Genomic DNA, 18825 nt, shown 5'->3' on the forward strand with positions numbered 1-18825 from the left:
GATACGGCTCTTCGTTTTCGCCTGCCCCAGGTGTCCCGCCATAATGCTTTCATGGGCAACTTGGATCACAATTTTTCGGTGGGCCTGATGCATCACGAGCTGCCACGTCTCTCTCCCCAACAGTTCCCGGTATAGTCGATAAAGAAGCCCCCGCACCTCTCCTGTTGTATTAAGTGAGTGTGGTTGTCCTTCCCCTGGCCTTCTCCCCAACCTGCTTGAAGCAGGGGCACAGTGTGTCATCCTCATTTTGCTGCTTTGCAAACTCCAGCATGTCAATGGCCAGCCCTTAGATTTGAGGCCCACGTGTAGCTTTTTCAATCCAGTTTGTTGTGTCTTTCTCTGGGTCCTAGTATCCACGGTGCACGCCGGAATTCAGGGATCATCCACTTCCCCATGGGTTTCGTGTCCCGGCTCATCTTGGCTCTCTGCGTCACGCTCCGCTGCATCCTCCCGCGCTCGCTATGTCGGTATTGGATCGTCCCTCACCTCTAGCTCAATCGAAGGGCCGTCTGGCTCTCTAGCGCCGGGTAAATTCCCGAGTAGTACAGGGACAGGTCCGTGCGAAGGGCTTCAAGTTCTCCGTCGAATAAGGGCCTTTTAACATGGACATGGGCCTCGGGAAGCATTTACACAGTCCCGTCGACGAGATACACCGGCTTCTTTGTTCCCGTGAGTCGGCCGTCGTCAACCAATCCTCTTCTGACAATGACCGTGCTACTCCCCGTGTTGCCCCACGACTGGCATTCCCTCGACCAGAAACTTAAGGTGTGGTTCCATCACCGCGTTGATGACCAAAATCTTTGTACCATCCTTCAGCTCTACGAAACCATCTATGATGTTTTCATCCTTTCTGTTTTGTCGGGACATATAAGGAGTATTCACTGGGCGCCATATTTGTGGGTGCTGTCTAGAGCGCATGCTCAGAACGAGCCCACATTAATAGGCTGCTAAGACCGGCAATCTTGAGGGTGCGGAATGCACGTTACAAAAGAACTGTGGAAGCTCGCCATCAGCACGCGCTCAGCAGTCGCGCACACAGCTATGGCCGCCAGTGAATACTTCCTATAGATGCCTGATGGCCGAGGTTTTGTCTGGCCCTGGCAGACCTTAGTCTTACGTCCTTTCCTGCCACACCTTCGACATGTGGGCACCTGTCTGATGTTGTACGGATTGCGACATTGCGCAGCTTTTTGTTCTATCTTGTTACAGAAGTAGCACCTCATTGCAAGCTGCAGAGGCCTGCCTCCTTTGCTGCTTTTCTTCGCTGAGAATTTTGCTTCGTCTTTCCCAGCTTTCTTTAAGTTACCATGACCTTGCACGTCCAAAAATTGGTCCGCCGTCTCCAACAGACCATCCAGATGTGGCTGTTTCCTTTCCTTCAAGTAGATGGCCAGTGCTGGATGACAGCCCTTTAAGAATTGCTCTGTGATGACTAGCTCCTGGAGACCTTCAAAATCTGGTCACCGCGGTGGCGTCTTGAGTGGCCGTCTCTCCATCGACTCGCTTCCCATTCCGGAATTTATCGGCAGCATCTGCGGGCGGCAATCACCGGAGGGCTTAAACCGTGAGGCATGTGCTAAGGGAGGTGGCCCATTGCCTTTCTGGCCACTTTTGGCTTAATGCGACTCCCTCGAACCTTCTTGTAGAAGTGCCGAGGCCGTCCTTCCTTATATCGAGCGCGAGTAAGAGCTTGTTAAAACCCAACTTCAAAACGCTCCGACCCTCACCGTCAGTTCTGGCTCCGGATGACCGGTTCCTTTCCCTCTTGTTCTTGAGCTCTAGCCTCAGCCTAAGTATCTCGAGCTCCCTCTCGGCGGCTGCTTTCGCCACCTCTTGTTCCCACTTGGTAGCTTCCTTGGTAGCTTCTCGCTCTAGGGCTCTCTCCCCACTTTGTTTTGCAGTTTCTTCCTCTATCCACCTTTTTAGTTTGGTCCCAGGACCACGAGTTTTTCTATCTCCATTTTTAGCCTACCCACACTCACAGCCAAGCGAACTGCTTCAGACCACACAGTTCCTACTCTCAACCCTTCACGTGCCACACCTCTCGGGCTGTACCCCTCCTAAGGCAAGTCTCCACCATGGTCAGCCAGGCCCTGTTGCGGACGCCAGTTCCGTCACAGGCTTTCCGATATTCTCAGCTTAAACACAGGAGTGCTGACCAGAGGATAGGTCCACGCCTCGGTGGAGTCTTGCCAATGAAGGGGAGACCCACAGCTTTGCAACAAAACGAGTTTAATACAACTACAACTAAGAGAAAAAAAAACAACAATACTACGAAAGAAAAAAAAAAAAAACGGTTAACAAATGCCACTTGCAAAAACAACAGTACTTGAACACGACGCACGAGGACACAGCGCACCCGTAACAAACACTAGGACAACGTTCACAGTCACACCAAAAGAAAGGGACACTTACACAGCGCTGCTTGAACACTTACTTGAACTTATTTCAATCGGCAAGTGCACAGGCGGCGAAGAAAAAAACTATGAATTAGTAAAAAAACTATGAATTGCTAAAAAAACTAAAGTGTACAGCTTAGTACATTGCATTAAACATCTCTAACATGAGAGCTTCCCCGAACATAAAAATAATAACTTGGGAGCCTAAATGTTATCAAAAATAATAAAATCAGACACCCGTGAGAATAAAAATCGATTACAGAAATACAGCTACCTTATTTACTATATAAAATAAAATTTGAGTGGAGGGGAAATCTCATCTCACACTGTCCGGGAGTGACGGTCTTGCGAGGCGCTGTCCGAAGGGGGAAGGAACTGTCCAGGTGGTACCACGGTGGGTTCGGTGGCTTGGAGTGGCCACACAATCACACACACACACACACTTGGTCGCCAAAGTCTTCCCCAGTGCAGACCTGGCCCACTACTGTTGCGCTCCACAGACTTGAAGCTATGATTCTCCCTCTGTTGAGTTTCCCCGCTCACACTGAAACTTCCCTCCATCCTCCCCCAAAGACAACATTGCTTCATTTCAGCGGAAGCTGGGTCTCAGTCCCCATACCCCGCGAATTTCGTGGAAGGCCGCCTCAGGCCGGGACAATGTAACACAGCCAAAGTTAATAACGCCACTAAAAAAAAAAAAAAAAAGTGAAAGGAAGAAAGAAAAAAAAAAAAAGATGAGAGGAAGAAAGAAAAAAAAAAAGCTTGAGGTACATGTAAGCATCTTTCATGAGTTGTGAATGCGAATGCATGCAAGCCGCTCGTCCGTTTTCTTTTTTTGTCGTCTGTTTGTCCGCTCCTTTTGTCGTCTGCTGCGTACTAGCGCGCGCGCGCGCTTCGGATCTCGAAGGCCATGACGCAGCGGCCGACGGGAGCCCCGTCGACGCGCGCCAGCCGATGGAACCGAAGGCGCGCGGAAACTATCTGCCGTTTTCGCGCTTCCAACTGATGACGTCAGCTCGTTCCATGAGACGAGTTAATGCAAGGTATATGGTTAATGCTTTCGCATTAAAAAAAAAAACAAAAACGCGAAAGGGTACGAGTTAGAAATTGGGAGGTCACGGGAACGAATAACCCGCAGATTGTGCACGCTGCAGATTCGCGTGTCAGGGTGCGGTAAGCACGAGGGAACTCGCGGCGAGCACGCTTCTCATATCGCGCGGTTGATGCGATTAAAAAAACGGGATCGGGGGCCTACGGGACTTGACTGCGTACGTGATTCAATGCGTGCGGTACCTTGAAGACACGCGGCCGTGCTCAACGCCGCTGCCGAAAAAAAAAAAAAAAGAAAAAAAGTAAACGACGAATTGATGCGAGCGTAGTTTTAGTTTACGCACACGAAAAATCTACGAAATCTACGAAATGTGTAAAATATCCGCGGCATCCTGTGCCCCAGGTTCCGCAATCTCACGGCAGCGTCCCTAAAAAGCGAGTCTCCGTCTGCGAAACGACGCCGCAGATTGCCTAGCAGAGGTTTTTCTTTTTAACAAGAAAAATTCACAGCTTAACTTTTTTTTACAAAAAAAAAAACAAAAAAAAAAACAGAACTCCACCTTTTGTTTGCATCTCTGTTCTAAACTGCAGCGCGATACGTTAACCTCACGGTAGAGTTAAGCCTTTTTCAAGCACAAGCAAAATAAACGATCTTGAGGGCCACTTGGACATATCAATAAACAAAGTAGGGATCGATAGCAGGCCAGGACTAATTATGTGCATAATGTGATTTTAAATAAAACGTCTCTGTGCCGCCGCCGCCCCCCCCCCCCCCCCCCCTTTCTCTTTTTTCCAGAGCAACAAAAAGCTTTGATATGAAAAAGGCTTAACTTTCTCTCGAGACATTGGATTGTTTTTTTTTTTTTGTAACTTGTGATTGAAGTATAATTGGATAAAGTTACAACACATGTCCACCCTTTAGACTCACTACTACTACTACTAATAATATTAGTAGTAGTAGTAATAATAAGAAAAACGGACGAGGAAGAGACGCGTACTGGCGCTATGTTGTATATGTCTCTTCCTCGTCCGTGTTTTCTTCCTTGTCAGTGTTTTTTGCGCTTTTGCGTTGGTCCAACTAGCCCATTTCAGTTTTAGTACATTAGCGCCTGTTATATCATCTTTGAGTTACTAAATGGCACTCACCAGTGGCGATCCTTAGACGAGCGCAGCGGAGAGTTGTAAAGAATGCCGAACGCTGACCTCGGTGTTTAGCAGACGATGTAGCAATTTGCACTTCCAACGGCTGATTTTCGGATTGGCTTCATCCAACGACCTTGCTTCGTCATAAAACCGACGAAATAACATTATTATAGGCCGTGTTCCAAAATTTACTCGATCTTACTCCAGGGTAAGGGTTTTGTACCCTTGGCGTTCTAAAACCTACCCGCGTCCAGTTTTTCAATCTGTGCTGTCACGTGACACCATCCGCCGGAGTAACTCGAATCTATTTAGGTAAGATTTGGAACACAGGCAATTGAGGTACCTATTATCGAATTTATTTGTTTGAGGAATGTTAATTTAATCATTACAAAAATATATAAATATTTTACAGTCTTTCGAATTATGAAAGTTTTTGAGAAAATATATAGATATAAAAAAATGTATTCCGAAGTAATGTGTTAATTACTTCGGAATAAATAGTGTATGTACTGTGTTAAGAAAAGAAACAATAAAATATTTGTTACTTATTTATTGAGGAACCGAAAGAAAATGAGGCGCGACGGTGCAGAAGCTTTCGGTGAGAAGCAAACATATATTTCCCGCCCTTTTAGGAGGTGTCGTCTGTTAGCAGCTCAACCCGCCATATCCAAACAGCCGTCCCCGTTGGCGAGTCGCCCACTACCCGCGTTTTCAGCTTCACTTTTCGTCGTTGAGCACTGCGACTGGATCAGCGCCCAACTGCCAAATTCCGACGCTATGGATCGCGGGGTTCCCTCGAACCGGGAAAGGAATCGAAAGAGGCGGCAACGACGCAGGGCGAGGAAGCTTGCGTCCGAGCAAATAGCGAGCGTTCGGATGCAACAGGTTACCGACCACTCCACATCAGTCGAAGAGCCTATGGAAGAAGACCAAGGGATCATCAACCCTCCCTCCCAGCGCTCTCCCGGCCACGGCGAGTCGCCCAAAGCCACCACGTCGGGGAGCGGAAAAGCTGCCTGCTCTGGCGCCTCCTGGATTCCACAGGAGCCAGGAGAGCCTGTGGGAGACTCTTCATCAGCAGCTCCGCCGGACGGGCACGTCGAGATGACCCCCGCCACTTCAACCCCCGCCAGTTCAACCTCCGTCGCATCGACACCCGCCGCCGGTTCAACCTCCGCCGCATCGACACCCGCCGCCGGTTCAACCTCCGCCGCATCGACACCCGCCGGTTCAACCTTCGCCGCATCGATACCCACCGCTTCAACCTCCGCGCAGGGCGCACTGCCAAGCGACGGAGGCCCGAGCACAGAGCCATCTGATCGGGAGCGCCTGAGAGTATGGGCAGTCAACCATGCGATCAAACACGTCGCCCTGAACGACCTCCTCGTGTTTTTGGCGCCCAAACTTCCAGCGCTACCCACTGACGCCCGGACACTTCTGCACACTCCCAGAGCCACAGAAATCCACCAGTGTGGCTCGGGTGAGTACATCCACATCGGATGCACAGAAGGGATCCAGAGATGCCTGCGCTCTGGATTTGCTGACGGCAAAGACTCGTCTGTTATGCACCTCAGCATCAACATCGACGGCCTGCCTCTCTTCTCTGGCTCATCCATGCACGTTTGGCCAATTCTCTGCATGTCATTGGACACAAATGACACAGCGCCATTCCCGATCGGCATTTACTGCGGCCTCAACAAGCCTGATGATATCAATGCCTTTCTTCAGAATGCAATTTCTGAACTGAAGGAACTGCTCCAAGCAGGTGTACAATGCAGCGGGGCAACCATTTCTGTTCTCCTGCATTCAGTGGTGTGCGATGCGCCGGCAAGGAGCTTTACGAAGAATGTGAAGGCCCACAACGGCTATTTCGGGTGCGATAAGTGCACTCAGAGAGGCTCCTGGAGAGGGAGGATGATCTACCCCAAAGTCGACGCTCCACTTCGGACTGATGCCTCCTTTCGAGATGTGGAACAGCCAGAACATCACAACGGTGCTTCACCCTTCATGGAACTGGAGGGCCTCGGGATGGTGTCCCAGTTCCCTGTGGACCCCATGCACTGCGTCTATCTGGGCGTAGTGAGGAAGCTTCTGTGCTATTGGACACAGAAGGGTCCCAGGTGTGTCCGCCTGCCCTCTGCCAAGGTTGCGGAACTCTCAGACAACCTCAACGCCGTGAAGTCTTCCATGCCAAGGGAGTTTTCCAGGCATCCTCGCGTCATGCGGGAGCGCGGGCATTGGAAAGCCACCGAATGCAGGTACTTTCTCCTGTATGCAGCACCTGTTGTGCTAAAGTCTGTGCTGCCTGCGCACATTTATGTGCACTACATGTGCTTGCATGTCGCCATTCGGATCCTCACTTGTGACAGCAGCCCTGCACAAATGATCACGTATGCCGAGTCACTGTTGGAGTATTTTGTCAAGGAAACAGGGCGTCTGTATGGTGAGGAAGCTTTAGTGTACAATGTTCATGCACTAACACACCTTGCCAACGACGTCCGAAGGCTGGGAGCACTGGAGTCCTTCAGTAGCTTTCCCTTTGAGAACCACCTCGGCATGCTAAAACGCATGCTGAGGTCAGGTAACAGACCTCTTGCACAGCTCTGGAGGAGGCTCTGCGAGAAAGCCAATGCAGCAGAACAAGCACGCGAACCTGTTAAAGGAGGACCAGCAGAGATATTCTTCAGCCTGGCGGAAAGTCCTCCTCGCCCTCTTTTTTCCCCTTTCTCTCCTGTCTTGCAGCACGGCGAGGCGGGGGGAAGGGTCCCTTTTTGCGCCGGCTTCTTCTGAGAGGATAAGCCGAGAAAATCCCCATTGTGAGAGACGGGCGATGGGTTTGGCAGCAGCGACCTCGTGACTTACGGGTAGCTTCAGCTCTTATCGCGTAATCTGCCCTATTTTTTGGCGCTCGCCAAGCCTATACTCCGTTTCACCTTCCGTCCAAGCACAGCGGACGCTAGGAGCCATCCCAGCCAACGCGGCGTGAGGGAGTGTCATGCGACCTTGAGCTCCCTGTGTCGCCCCGCCCCACCGGCAGGTCACGCGACTTTCTCCCGGCGCTGGATCGGCTGGGATGGCTCGTGGCGTCCACTGCGCTCGGACTGAAGGTGGAACGGCTCGGGCGTACGGTTCACGGAGCTGCAAGGCTGCGCCCTTCCAGACACCGAATTTGAGCTGTCGAGGTTGTTTGGCTGTAGCCTGTGGCAAAGTAAACATACTTCGGAGCTGCGGTGCATCCCCACACCCATTGAAGGTACGTTTCATAGATATTCTCGGTTGATCAAGGAGCTTAGAACACATGCGCGAGATGTGGTGACTTCAATATGTGAGGTTGACTGACATATTCACAAAACATTCCATCTTCAAGAGACAGGCTTATTACGCTCAAACCTGCCTCAATTGGGATCGCTGGAAGACAGAACTATGTACCAGGCGCGGGCATCTTGTAGCGGATCTCTGTTTTCACAGCACAAATTATTGTGTGCGTAACTCACACTATATGATGGCCAACAAATGTAGATGACATTTATATTTACACATCCCAACAACCGCATGAGGTGAGAAGGCAGCAGTTGTGTGTGTCGATATTAAAAAAAGTTTTAGTGGATCGTTTTAGCTCTTGGATAACCGTATCCTACATCAATATATAAACTATACCCTTTCTGTGAGCATTATTTATCGAGTGCGGCTATCGAAGCGTGTCGTGTTATAGTTCAACGTTGCTAAATCGGTGCTATAGCACGTGCTGCCGCTTTAAAGTATTTTTGAGCCATTAAAATAAAAGAATAAACTAAACGTAGGCGATTTTTTTTAACATGAAACGCGTTTGTAATTTTTCATTGCAAACAGATTTTAGGTATACTGCCACACAGTTAGCAAGGACAAACTATCGCTGGTTTTTCTCGTTTTGTTTTCTTAGAAGTGAATGATGTTTAGAAAACTGTTAATGTGAGTATTCAACCTAAGTGGCAGAGCTTAGTGCTAGACAATACATGTTGCTGGGCAGAAATAGTAAAAAGCGCCAATGTCGCGTTCGGGCTAACACTGCCACGTAATGTACGAATACCGCTACAAGATCAGCGCAAGCATATTATGGGAATGGATTTATTACAGAATTTGTTTTAATAGGTGAAAGGTTGCCATTCTTATACAAGCAATTCGAAAAAGAATGCTTCTATTGGGCGCCGCCAACGGTTCGGCACGCTGGGCTAATGAATCGGGAACAATGAGAGCAGCATGCCGGCAGTCGCCATTTTCTCTAAGCGGAGTTTTGAGCGATTCGACAATCTGTTGTCGCTGAGACGGCGTTCGTTAAAACGAGCCTCTCTAAACCGCATGCCACAACTTTGCGTACACTGTTTATTGAGTCGCACCTCCTTTTTTATCAAGCTCAACAGAGCGCTGTAGGGAGGCAGACAGATGACTTCGTTCAATGCAAACTTTTTTCTCAATTAGTTTTGTTTCAATCGAATTATATGCCTGTATAACTAACGTGGTTTCTCTATACTCCCTGTAGGTGTATAACGTTCAGCGGACGGCCAGATGGAGTGCACCGAATGTTTTTGCGCTCCGTGTATACTGACCCAAGGCCACGTGAGGGTGGGGATGGGCCAGGCACCGTCGTCCAAGAATCCTGGAGTTCGCAAAAAGTATTACAGAATGTACTGGGCCTGCCTGGCAAATCTGGCCGCTTGGCGTGACCCCAGGTACTTGGAGAAGAAGAGAAAAGCCGGCCAAGGAGTATATACTAAGCGTGAATTGATGCCAGTGTGCGTAGTTGCACACGTCCGGTGCCTGTATCCAAACCCATCTGGTGTTCCCTACATGGGGCACATGTGGGAGTAAACTATTTGTGTATAAAGTCTCTGGATTCAGCGCCTTTCTTTCTGTGCCTAGTTATTAGTGCAGTGTTAGCACGTTAAATGTCTCAAATCTGTAGTCCACCTTTTTTTCTTGAAACACCTAGTGCGCATGCCCTCTATCCATCGTCCCTGCGTGGGTTCGGGAAAGCGTTTTGCCCCACCAAATTCGCCATATTGTTTGTTCCACTCTGGTGAGGGGCGAGCCGCGTGAGTAACGCTGACTCGTGTAGCTCTTAGCAGGCTCTCGCCACCGAGTCACAAGTCGGTGCCTGCATCGCGACTGCTGGTTTAGGTGACCCGCGTTTCGTCAAGCTGTTTTTACAGCTTTCTTTCCGTGTCACCTTTTCAACATTGTTTTTGTTGGAAAAAAATAGAGGTACTATTATTATTATAACCTCGCGTAAAGTTCAATAAGGGAGCACGACCTCGAGCGTTTTCAACAGCCGGTGGTATAGGTAGCAATGGGGCTGTACAACACTAGAGCGCACGTTAGAAGAACGCCGACATTAGACCGCCGACAGTAGAGCGCCACGACGTTAGCTGGCGCGACATGAGAGCGCCGCAACGTTAGAGCGCACGACTCGAAAGCGCTGCGACGTTAGCGCGCGCGACTCGAGAGCACATCGAGAGCGCACAACCAGTCAAGCGCGAGTGGCCTAACCACTTCTTCGGGCATCGCGTGCTTTATGTAAAATTGGCGGGGATTTACGCCGTGGCATTCGGCAAGGACATTGCGAAATGAGTCGACGAATTTTTTTCGTGTAACAAACCAAGAAATGTTTCAAAAAACTGACAGCAAAAAAAAAAAAAAAAAAAAAAAAAAAAGGATTATCTGTAGCGTATATTTCCGCAGAAAAAAAAATGCAGCTGATCTATATAGCTCCATTAGTTTTCTGATGTTATATCTCACAGATTTGAAGGGGAGGTTTTCCTGTATCCGTCAAAAGACTGGAAAGCTTTGCATCCGATAAAACTGCGCTGAGCTTTCCTTCGATGAGTTTTTAACTGATACTTTTTTAGCGGTGAGCTTTTTTCATTACGGTCATGGACGTCAAAATACTATTAAAGTTATGCGAGAAACGTCCCAATAACCGCCAAAATGATATGGGTCCAAATGCCTGTCAAAAATAGACCAAATATAGCAAAAAGCAAACATTTATTGTATATCCGAGAGACGCACCGCACCGCCGTGAAGACATCTTAGACTCGCTGCTCCACCCAACTGCAGGCATTCCCGGTACCTATATGGCCACACCCTTGCCCCCTTCTCTCTTCTATGTCAGCAAACAATTGGTTAGAAGGAGCCGTACCCTTTTTATTTTTATTTTTTTATTAAAGGCATCTTTAATAAATCGAAAATCGCCAATGATCCGATTCGATGAGTCGCACAATTTAGTTCTGTCTGTGGAGCCGCGGGTACATCCCACAATTTGCAGTGTTCGCTCAACTGGGGTGCGCTCTCGTGACATGCGCTCTGGTATCAAGCGCGCTACTGTCGCAGAGCCTTCGCGTCGCGCGCTCTAACGTCGGCGCTCTAGTGTCGCGCGTTCTAAAGGTACCCTCCCAGCAATCAGCTGCCTAAATTACTATTGGCCGGATTCGGAGAAAAGCTTTTCTTTCACTTTCCGTGCGCTGATAATTTCCCGTCATACAGTTGGCGTGGATACGTGGCGTCAGCAGCGAAATAACACCACACACGGTCCCGAGTAAGGCTCGTACCGTCGGGAAAATTACGGACTTCCTGGTCCGCCTCAAATGCGAACAGAATTTCCTCATCTCAAAAAATCGCAACACGACAGCCCCGAAACGTAAATAACGTTTGCAAAATGCCGACGACAATATATACAACGCAAGCTAAAAACCAAAACTGAAGAAGCCATGGTTATGGTACCGCGGTACAAGAGCGCGATTTCTGGTGCGGATCCGTCTTGAACCCAGCCGCATAATTCTACAAATATTCAATCCTCTTAGGCAAGTGCATAAATTGCAAAATTATATTGCACATTTATTTTCAAAATAAATAGGGCATGGTGCGCAGAGGAATTGCTAGCTTAGTTTGTTAAAAAAAATTGGAAAAAACGAGAACGGAAAAACAGTGTATCACTCACTAGCAGACAGATATCGAGCCTAACTTAGATAAATATACGTATAACACCGAAACAAATATTGCCAATGCCAGAACACGCGCGGTGCGTCAGAAAATACTCGCAATATACTGTGCGTAAAAGGCTGTGCTTTTCTTGTGAGTCTCGACTGCAATCAAATTAATTTTTCTCTTCAGCTAATCTATTTTTTATCGAAATTATTAATATCTCGTTCAAGACTCACGAGAGGCACAGCCAAGAGGTGATGTGCATTCTGCTGAGCTCTGATCTATTTATGCGCTAAGTGTAAAAGGGTGAGCACTTTATATACTCCGAAACCCCTCGACGGGCGTTTATTCGGAATTTGTACTTCGGAAGATCACACCCTGGTTGAAGCTCTGTCGCAATCGTATGTACCGGTTAGCGTTCACTTTCTCTTGTGTGTCATCTGTATTTGGCAACGACAAATGATTGTCATGAAAATTGTATATTTGCATAACAATTACAGGTACATCTTTGAGTCCGCGGAATGGCTTTTTCTGTCCCTTGTCCAGTGATGTCCCGAGCTGGGAAATAAAAACAAACAAACATGTAGAAGTACACACAACAATTGCCCAACTGTTCTAATGAAATAAGCTTGCTTGTTATTATACGTCAATGGTACTAGTTTAAATTTACATTAGGCATACCTATAAGTTATACACTCTCGTCATTCACAAGGGAGTCGTCATTCACCGTGCTGGCATCTCCCAGGGCAGCAGACCGAATCTTTTGAACGAAGCTGGAGGAAAAGAATAGCGGATTAGTATTCCATGGCAACACTGTACACTTCAAAATATTCTACCTGTATGTCTTCCTGAAGTACTTCCTTTTCCCGCCTTGCCGGTCTGGATGACGACAGTCCTCAATAGAGTAACGTGAAGTGTAGCCTCGCCCAACATGCTCATTCCAGTCTAGGAGTGCCAAGCTCTGCCTCAGTTTGTAGCTTCTGTCCTGGTAATGAATCCTCTTCTGGAGGTAAATTAGCATAGTATTATTGAATGACTCTACATAGAATGTATCCTTCGACTTTACGTAATCTTCCGCGTTCTTGTAGATGGTTGTTGATTTCAGAAATTTTGTTAGAAGTTCCGACGCTAGCGGGTCTTTCACGAGCAGCGTTGTCGGGACATGTCCATTTTCTTTGCAAATTGATTCCTCGCTGCATTTCTCGTGTTTACCTTCAAAATGGTTTACGCAGTTTATGAAAATATCTCTTAGCTTGGTTGGATTCCCCTCACAAGCGGCCATAGCATAGTACGCGTGGTTACGGACCGCTTGGCACTTGTCGGACAGCTCCACGTGCCATGTCTTGCCCTCGTTCCTCTTCGGTCCAGATGAAATTGCAAGAAATCCTTTCTTGAGGCTCTTCGCAGCGTGCCAGCGGTCGTTGGAGTTGGATGGCCCGTTTTTTTCTCTGATTATTTTATTGACTGTGGTGTTGCGGTCGTGTGCGTGATCTAGCACGGAGATCTTTTTAGAATCGAAGTACTCGTACAGCTTTTTGGTACCGAACGCTTCGTGCTTTTGGGAAGATAGTTCATCCTTTTTGTTTACGTGAACAATCCCTACAACTTGGTGGGTCATTTGGCCAAGCGCGACGACATCTGTGTGAGTGGAGTTCTTCCGGCAAGCGTGCCGAGCATCAGTCTCGACACTAATTGCTGTCGAAGTGGGGTCATGTTGCTCGGTGGCCCTTGATTCGCCCTCTTGCGCGGCTGCCAGGCTTTCAAGCTTGAGCAACTCTACAGCACCTTCGATATCTACAAGCAATTTCTCCACAGTGCGAGGGGAGTATGGCAATTTGCTAAAATTGCAAAACTTTTCAAACTGCGTCGCCAGAACTCCAGAGGAGGCATACGCCACCGTCAGCAAACAGTCTACAGCCCGGACGGAACCGACAACCGTGCTTGTGTTGAGCACCAGTGAATGGTTAATACACTTACAATGTATTCGTGATGCGAAGCCCCAGGCGGTCACTTTCTCCAAAATAAGACTTTCCTTGCACTCTGAACTATGCTTCTCCACAGTCTGAATGACATTCCATAGCGCGGCTTTGTCGCAAACAACTAGGCATGGATCCCCTACAGGGTCAGGCGTGATCGCGCGCGATTCCGCTTCTTGATGCAGCGGCTTCGGTGTGTTGCACACAGCATTCGACGATCGTTCTTCTGAATTCCGTGTTTCAAGAAATCGTCGCAGCACCTTGATTATCACAGCTGACAACGAGTCACACCTATTAACGGCTTTGGCTTGCTTTATCAAGTCGTCAAAAGCAGTCATCTCCGAGGTTTCAGAAAAAGTGAGGTTCAGGCTTCGTCGGAGATTGCTACGGTTACACACGTATATTTTTTCAGTTCCATCTCGCATACGCTTCTTGATCAAGTAAACAGGGGAATCTGACTTTTCGCTCATCTTGGCCTTTGGCGCGACTGTTTAAAGTTCTGAAACAAACAAAGCAAAGGTGATTTAATTAACTGAAGATTATAGGTTGAGCGAACTATTTACAAAATTTGAGGTTCCCTGAGCAGCCTTTTGTATTCAATTCCCCCTCCCCTCACCACCCCACTTCCTTTCCTCTAAATAAACAACGTAGATTATTTCATGAACCACCAGTAATAGAGCGTACTCGCAAAATGTCTATTTGATGTAAGAAAGGCCTTGTTTAAATGTTCAAGCAATGAACTGGTCTTATTACTGTGCGTGACACGCTAAGCACGAACACAATATTGCCATTTCTACTCAAGGGCCATGCAGAATTTAGTATACAACAACAAACTGATGCCTCGTAGGTTGGTGCCCAATGGAAGCACTCCTTACCGAATTGATTATATAAAAATAACAACTTTTCAACTATAAAAAATTAACACCACTTTTTTTTCCCTAACTTTGCTGATTTACTCCGTTTCCGTTGATTGTGTAGCGGTACGCGTACATTACGCGACACTGTTCGCGCGAACAACATCGGCGCTTTTTGCTATTTTCCACAGCAATGTATTGGCTCGCACTAAAATCTACCGCTTAGGTTGGATACTCGTATTAACAGCTTTCTAAACATCATTCCTTTCTAAGAACAAAAAAAAAAAAAAAAATAGGGGGGAGGAGAAAGACCGGCGATAGTTTGTTCGTGCTAACTGTATGGTGTAAGGCGCCTAAAATGTTTTTATAATGTTAAATTACAATTCTGTGCCACATTAAAAAAAATTGTCTGCTTTTGCTTTAGTCTTTATTTGAGACACAACAAATACTTCAAAGCGGCGCGCGGCCCGTGCTATAGTACCAATACAAGCAAAGTTGAACCATAATACGACCCGCTAGACTCGCCAATATTGCGTTTCCCACTCCATAGCCGCACTCGATAAAGGATGTTCACAGCGAGTCTAGCTTACATATCGTTGTGGGGTACGGGCCGTACGGTCATCGAAGTGCTAAAAGCGACCCACTAAAACTTTGATATTGACATCCACACCAGAAATGCCCTCTCACCTCAGATGGTTGTTAGAATGTGTAAATATGAATTTCATATATTTTGCAGGCCATCATGTTCTGCGAGTTAGACACACAACAGGAGATTCTAGTAAATCGTTTTCAAAGGCCCACTACCACTTTAGACGCGCGCTTCAGAGAATGCATCGAAGTGGCAGCGCGAGTTTCCGCTAAATATAGCGTGGCCTGAAAACATACTAAAGTTCTCCAATAATTTGTGCCCGCTGTACGAAAACAGAGATCCGCTACAAGATGCCCGCGCCTGGTACATAGCAATTTGCGGCAGGTTTGAGCGTAATAAGCCGTTTTTTTGAAGATGGAATGTTTTGTGAATATGTAAGTTATCCTCACATATTGAAGGCACCACATCTCGCGCATGTGTTCTGAGCTCCTTGATCAACCAAGAATATCTATGAAACGTACCTTCAATGGGTGTGTTGATGCACCGCAGCTCCCAAGTATGCGTTTATTTTGACACGGGCTACAGTCAAACAAATTTGACAGCTGAAAATCGGTGACTGGGAGGGTGCAGCCTTGCAGCTCCGTGAAACCTGCCCCCGAGGGGCTAGGCTTGGCGAGCGCCAAAAAATAGGTCAGAGTACGCTATAGACCTTTCCAAAAAGAGCGCTCTGGCCGCCGCCATTTTGCGAATCGAGCGACCCCTATCAGCCAGAAATTTCTGGCACCCGCCTGAGCTGTGGAAACCCGGTCAGCGTGACTCCCCACCTGCATTTTGCATTCGGTGTTCGCCGGCTTTTCTTGGAAGTTTTTATTTTATTCGCTTGCTTAGGATGCTTACCCTTTGTATGTTATCTTCCACTGTGAGAACCAGGGAATACCAGGGCTCGTAGCCCGCTCGGCCTTCACAGGAAACGAACGAAGAGAGCGAACGTCAAGCAGCCCGCGACACAGGCAGTTCGACGTGCTTGGAGGATTATTTCCGTCGATATAATCTCCAAAAAGCCTTCCAGGCTGTGTTCCGGGTCTTCGGAAAAACTAGCTGATAGGGTCGGGTCCGGGGTGTGGCGACATAATAAGCACATTCGTTCATTTGCTATGAAGCTGCGCAAAAAAGGAGCTCTCTTCTGCATGTTCCCCAAAACACGCCGGATTCAGTCCGATCGTCGTGAAGTGACTATCGTCGACACTGTATATTGGACATGCTGTGTTATTTGAGACCTCTCTCAAATTCTGTTCGGATAACGCGGCACCGAGGGGTACGTACAATATATTTTTTGTTCGATTGATGAGACTCATTGAATTTTATGTTGTGGGCGGGGAATATCCATGCAGTACGGATATCCTGTGTGGTCAAATATTTTGACCTTTATAGATTGACACGACTGAGTTTACGGTGCCGTAAAACAATGAACATAAAATTAAACAAACATTCCAGTTGCATTTGTTCTGTCGCGCACGGACTCACCAAAACAGCTTTCATTTCTTTGTTTTTGTTCCCAAAAATAGAGCACCGCTTTGTTAAAGACCTTTATAAATTATGCTCGCCACAAAACGCAAGATAAAAAAGAAAACGCGGCAATTCGGCCGCCACCAGCGTCCGGAATTGCGCCAACGCAGGCTGCCACAGCCTACTGACGAGAAACTCCACAGCTCAGCGCAGTCGGGCAACACTGACGTACACTCTCAAAACCAGGGACACGCGCTGTAAATCGCTTCGTTCGAGACTGCCGCTGGAAAGGTCTATAGGAGCTGTAGGTACCCGTAAGTCACGAAGTCGCTGCTGCCACACCTATCGCCCGTCGGTCAGAATGAGGATTTTCTCGGCTTATCCTCTCAGAAGAAGCCGGCGCAAAAAGGGACCCTTCCCCCCGCCTCGCCGTGCTGCAAGACAGGAGAGAAAGGGAAAAAAAGAGGGCGAGGAGGACTTTCCGCCAGGCTGAAGAATATCTCTGCTGGTCCTCCTTTAAGGTGGAGCTCCACGGCGCCCACGAGAATGGGCCACTTGTGCAGGGCTGTGCAGGTTGTGCGCAGTATTCGAAAGTACAATGCAGACTTGGAATCGTCACGGTGTCCCGACCCGACGACTGTGTCCTGGGGCATAACCGGGACGTGTACAAAGTTGACAACATTCTTTCTTTTGGCGGTGACATCTACCTCGTTGCGAGGGAGTATCGTGATTCAGCGAGGGAGCTTTACGATGAGCCATGCTCCTCTTCACTCATCCAAGTGTCGTACGTCACAAGCCTCTCGTCACGCTTGCTCCTCATCCCGCTCAGCGCTCTCGCAGCGAAGTGTGTTTTGTTGCCACATCGGAGAGGGTTCGCTTGCATGCCTATTTTACATACATTGCAGTAAATGCAGGCATCATGGGATTTGTGGGATTTTTAGTACACGAAGAAGACAATTCACAGCCTATGTAAGCGAGCTTTCTTTTGACGGTTACGGCACTACACTGTGCGACACTGCTAGCACTAACATGACTTTCAATACTTTTTTGCATTTTACTCTGTATTTTCGGGCATGAAATTTCACCACGTTGGTTGGTTTTCCAAATCAGCACTTTCCTTCACTCTAGTGAATGAATGGATGGATGTTAATGGCTATACCCTTTATAATGGGCAGTAGCTTGCATCACCTAGCCTAGTCGTTTGATTCCAAAAGAAAGAGAAAACCCTTGATCCCTTGTTCGCACTCACCATGTCTAGCAGTGTAAAGCCTGTTTATTTTTCCTAGACTTGTGGACAGACATACACTTTTTAGCAAGAAATAAGATATGCAAAAACCAAGTTAAATTGATAACACCTAGTAACTACCATTTAGGTGGGATGTGATGTCAACTCCATTGTAATGAGATGGGAGCCTCCACTTTTACTTGCATACAGAAGGTACAGCTGCAACAAAAAAAGAGTAGCACGAGCGACTGACGACTGGAGTGGCAAAATTGCGACACGCAGCGCTATTGCTCCCGAGCGCGTCGACTGCGAGAGTGACAGCCACATTCCATGCCACACCGCGGGGGTGGCCGGCAGAAAACTGAGGGGTAAGACAGCTTTCGAAATGCCTTTTTGAGGATGGGCTGCTTTCTGCTGGCCACCCCCGCGTTGAGGCATGCAACATGGCTGTCACTCTCGCAATCGCCGCGCTTGCAAACAATAGTGTCAACTGTCACGATTTTGCCGCTCCGGTCGTTGGTAACTTGTGCTACTTTCTCCGTTGCAGCAGTACATATCTTGTCTTGATGGTTCGACGGTTGTGTGAAAGGTCAGTTTTTCTTTCATATTTATGTTTACTATAACATAGCTGGGAAGTTACCAGAAACAAACCTCGGTCTCGCATGATTTTTGTTCGGGTTATTCTATCAGATTGCAGCGAGATTGATTTGTGTGTGTCTATCAAATAAACTATGTCATATGGATGTTGCCTGCTGGACGTTATTACCATGCATGGTACTTTTACCATGCACCTTGAATAACAAGATAATACCCTACAGGGAAAAAGTAAAATGGTAGTACATACAACTGACACATTTTAAATCAACAATTACTTTTAACATTTTTCCATGTATCATTTCATTGTAATTACAATTTCAGTTCGTGTCCCACTTCATTATATCGGAAATTACAGTCACACTGCTTGACTAATATATTGAAAAAAATTATAATTATCAGGATGTTATTTACTATGAGCTCCAAAAGCAGTCAAATTCAAAATTATAAATTTCATTACAAGTTATATTTGAATATACGTTTCACATACATAACCTGTTAGCAACAGTACTTGCAAGAGGCTAAAAAAAAAAAC

At 47.4% G+C, this 18825-nt stretch overlaps 1 protein-coding gene across 1 annotated transcript; it reads right to left on the reverse strand.

Annotated features, from left to right (window-relative positions):
- Positions 1-12042: 12042 nt before the first annotated feature.
- Positions 12043-13138, reverse strand: LOC120840049. The gene is made up of 3 exons (XM_040210485.1): positions 12383-13138; positions 12228-12319; positions 12043-12104 (listed from the first exon to the last, which is right to left on the reverse strand). Exons 1-2 carry the CDS (start codon positions 12826-12828, stop codon positions 12235-12237), a joined length of 531 nt encoding a protein of 176 aa, XP_040066419.1. The 5' UTR covers positions 12829-13138; the 3' UTR covers positions 12043-12104; positions 12228-12234.
- Between the last annotated feature and the right edge of the window lie 5687 nt (positions 13139-18825).

The sequence above is a fragment of the Ixodes scapularis genome, unplaced genomic scaffold (assembly GCF_016920785.2).
Source record: "Ixodes scapularis isolate PalLabHiFi unplaced genomic scaffold, ASM1692078v2 PGA_scaffold6__148_contigs__length_123643588, whole genome shotgun sequence".
Taxonomy (NCBI): Eukaryota; Metazoa; Arthropoda; class Arachnida; order Ixodida; family Ixodidae; genus Ixodes; species Ixodes scapularis.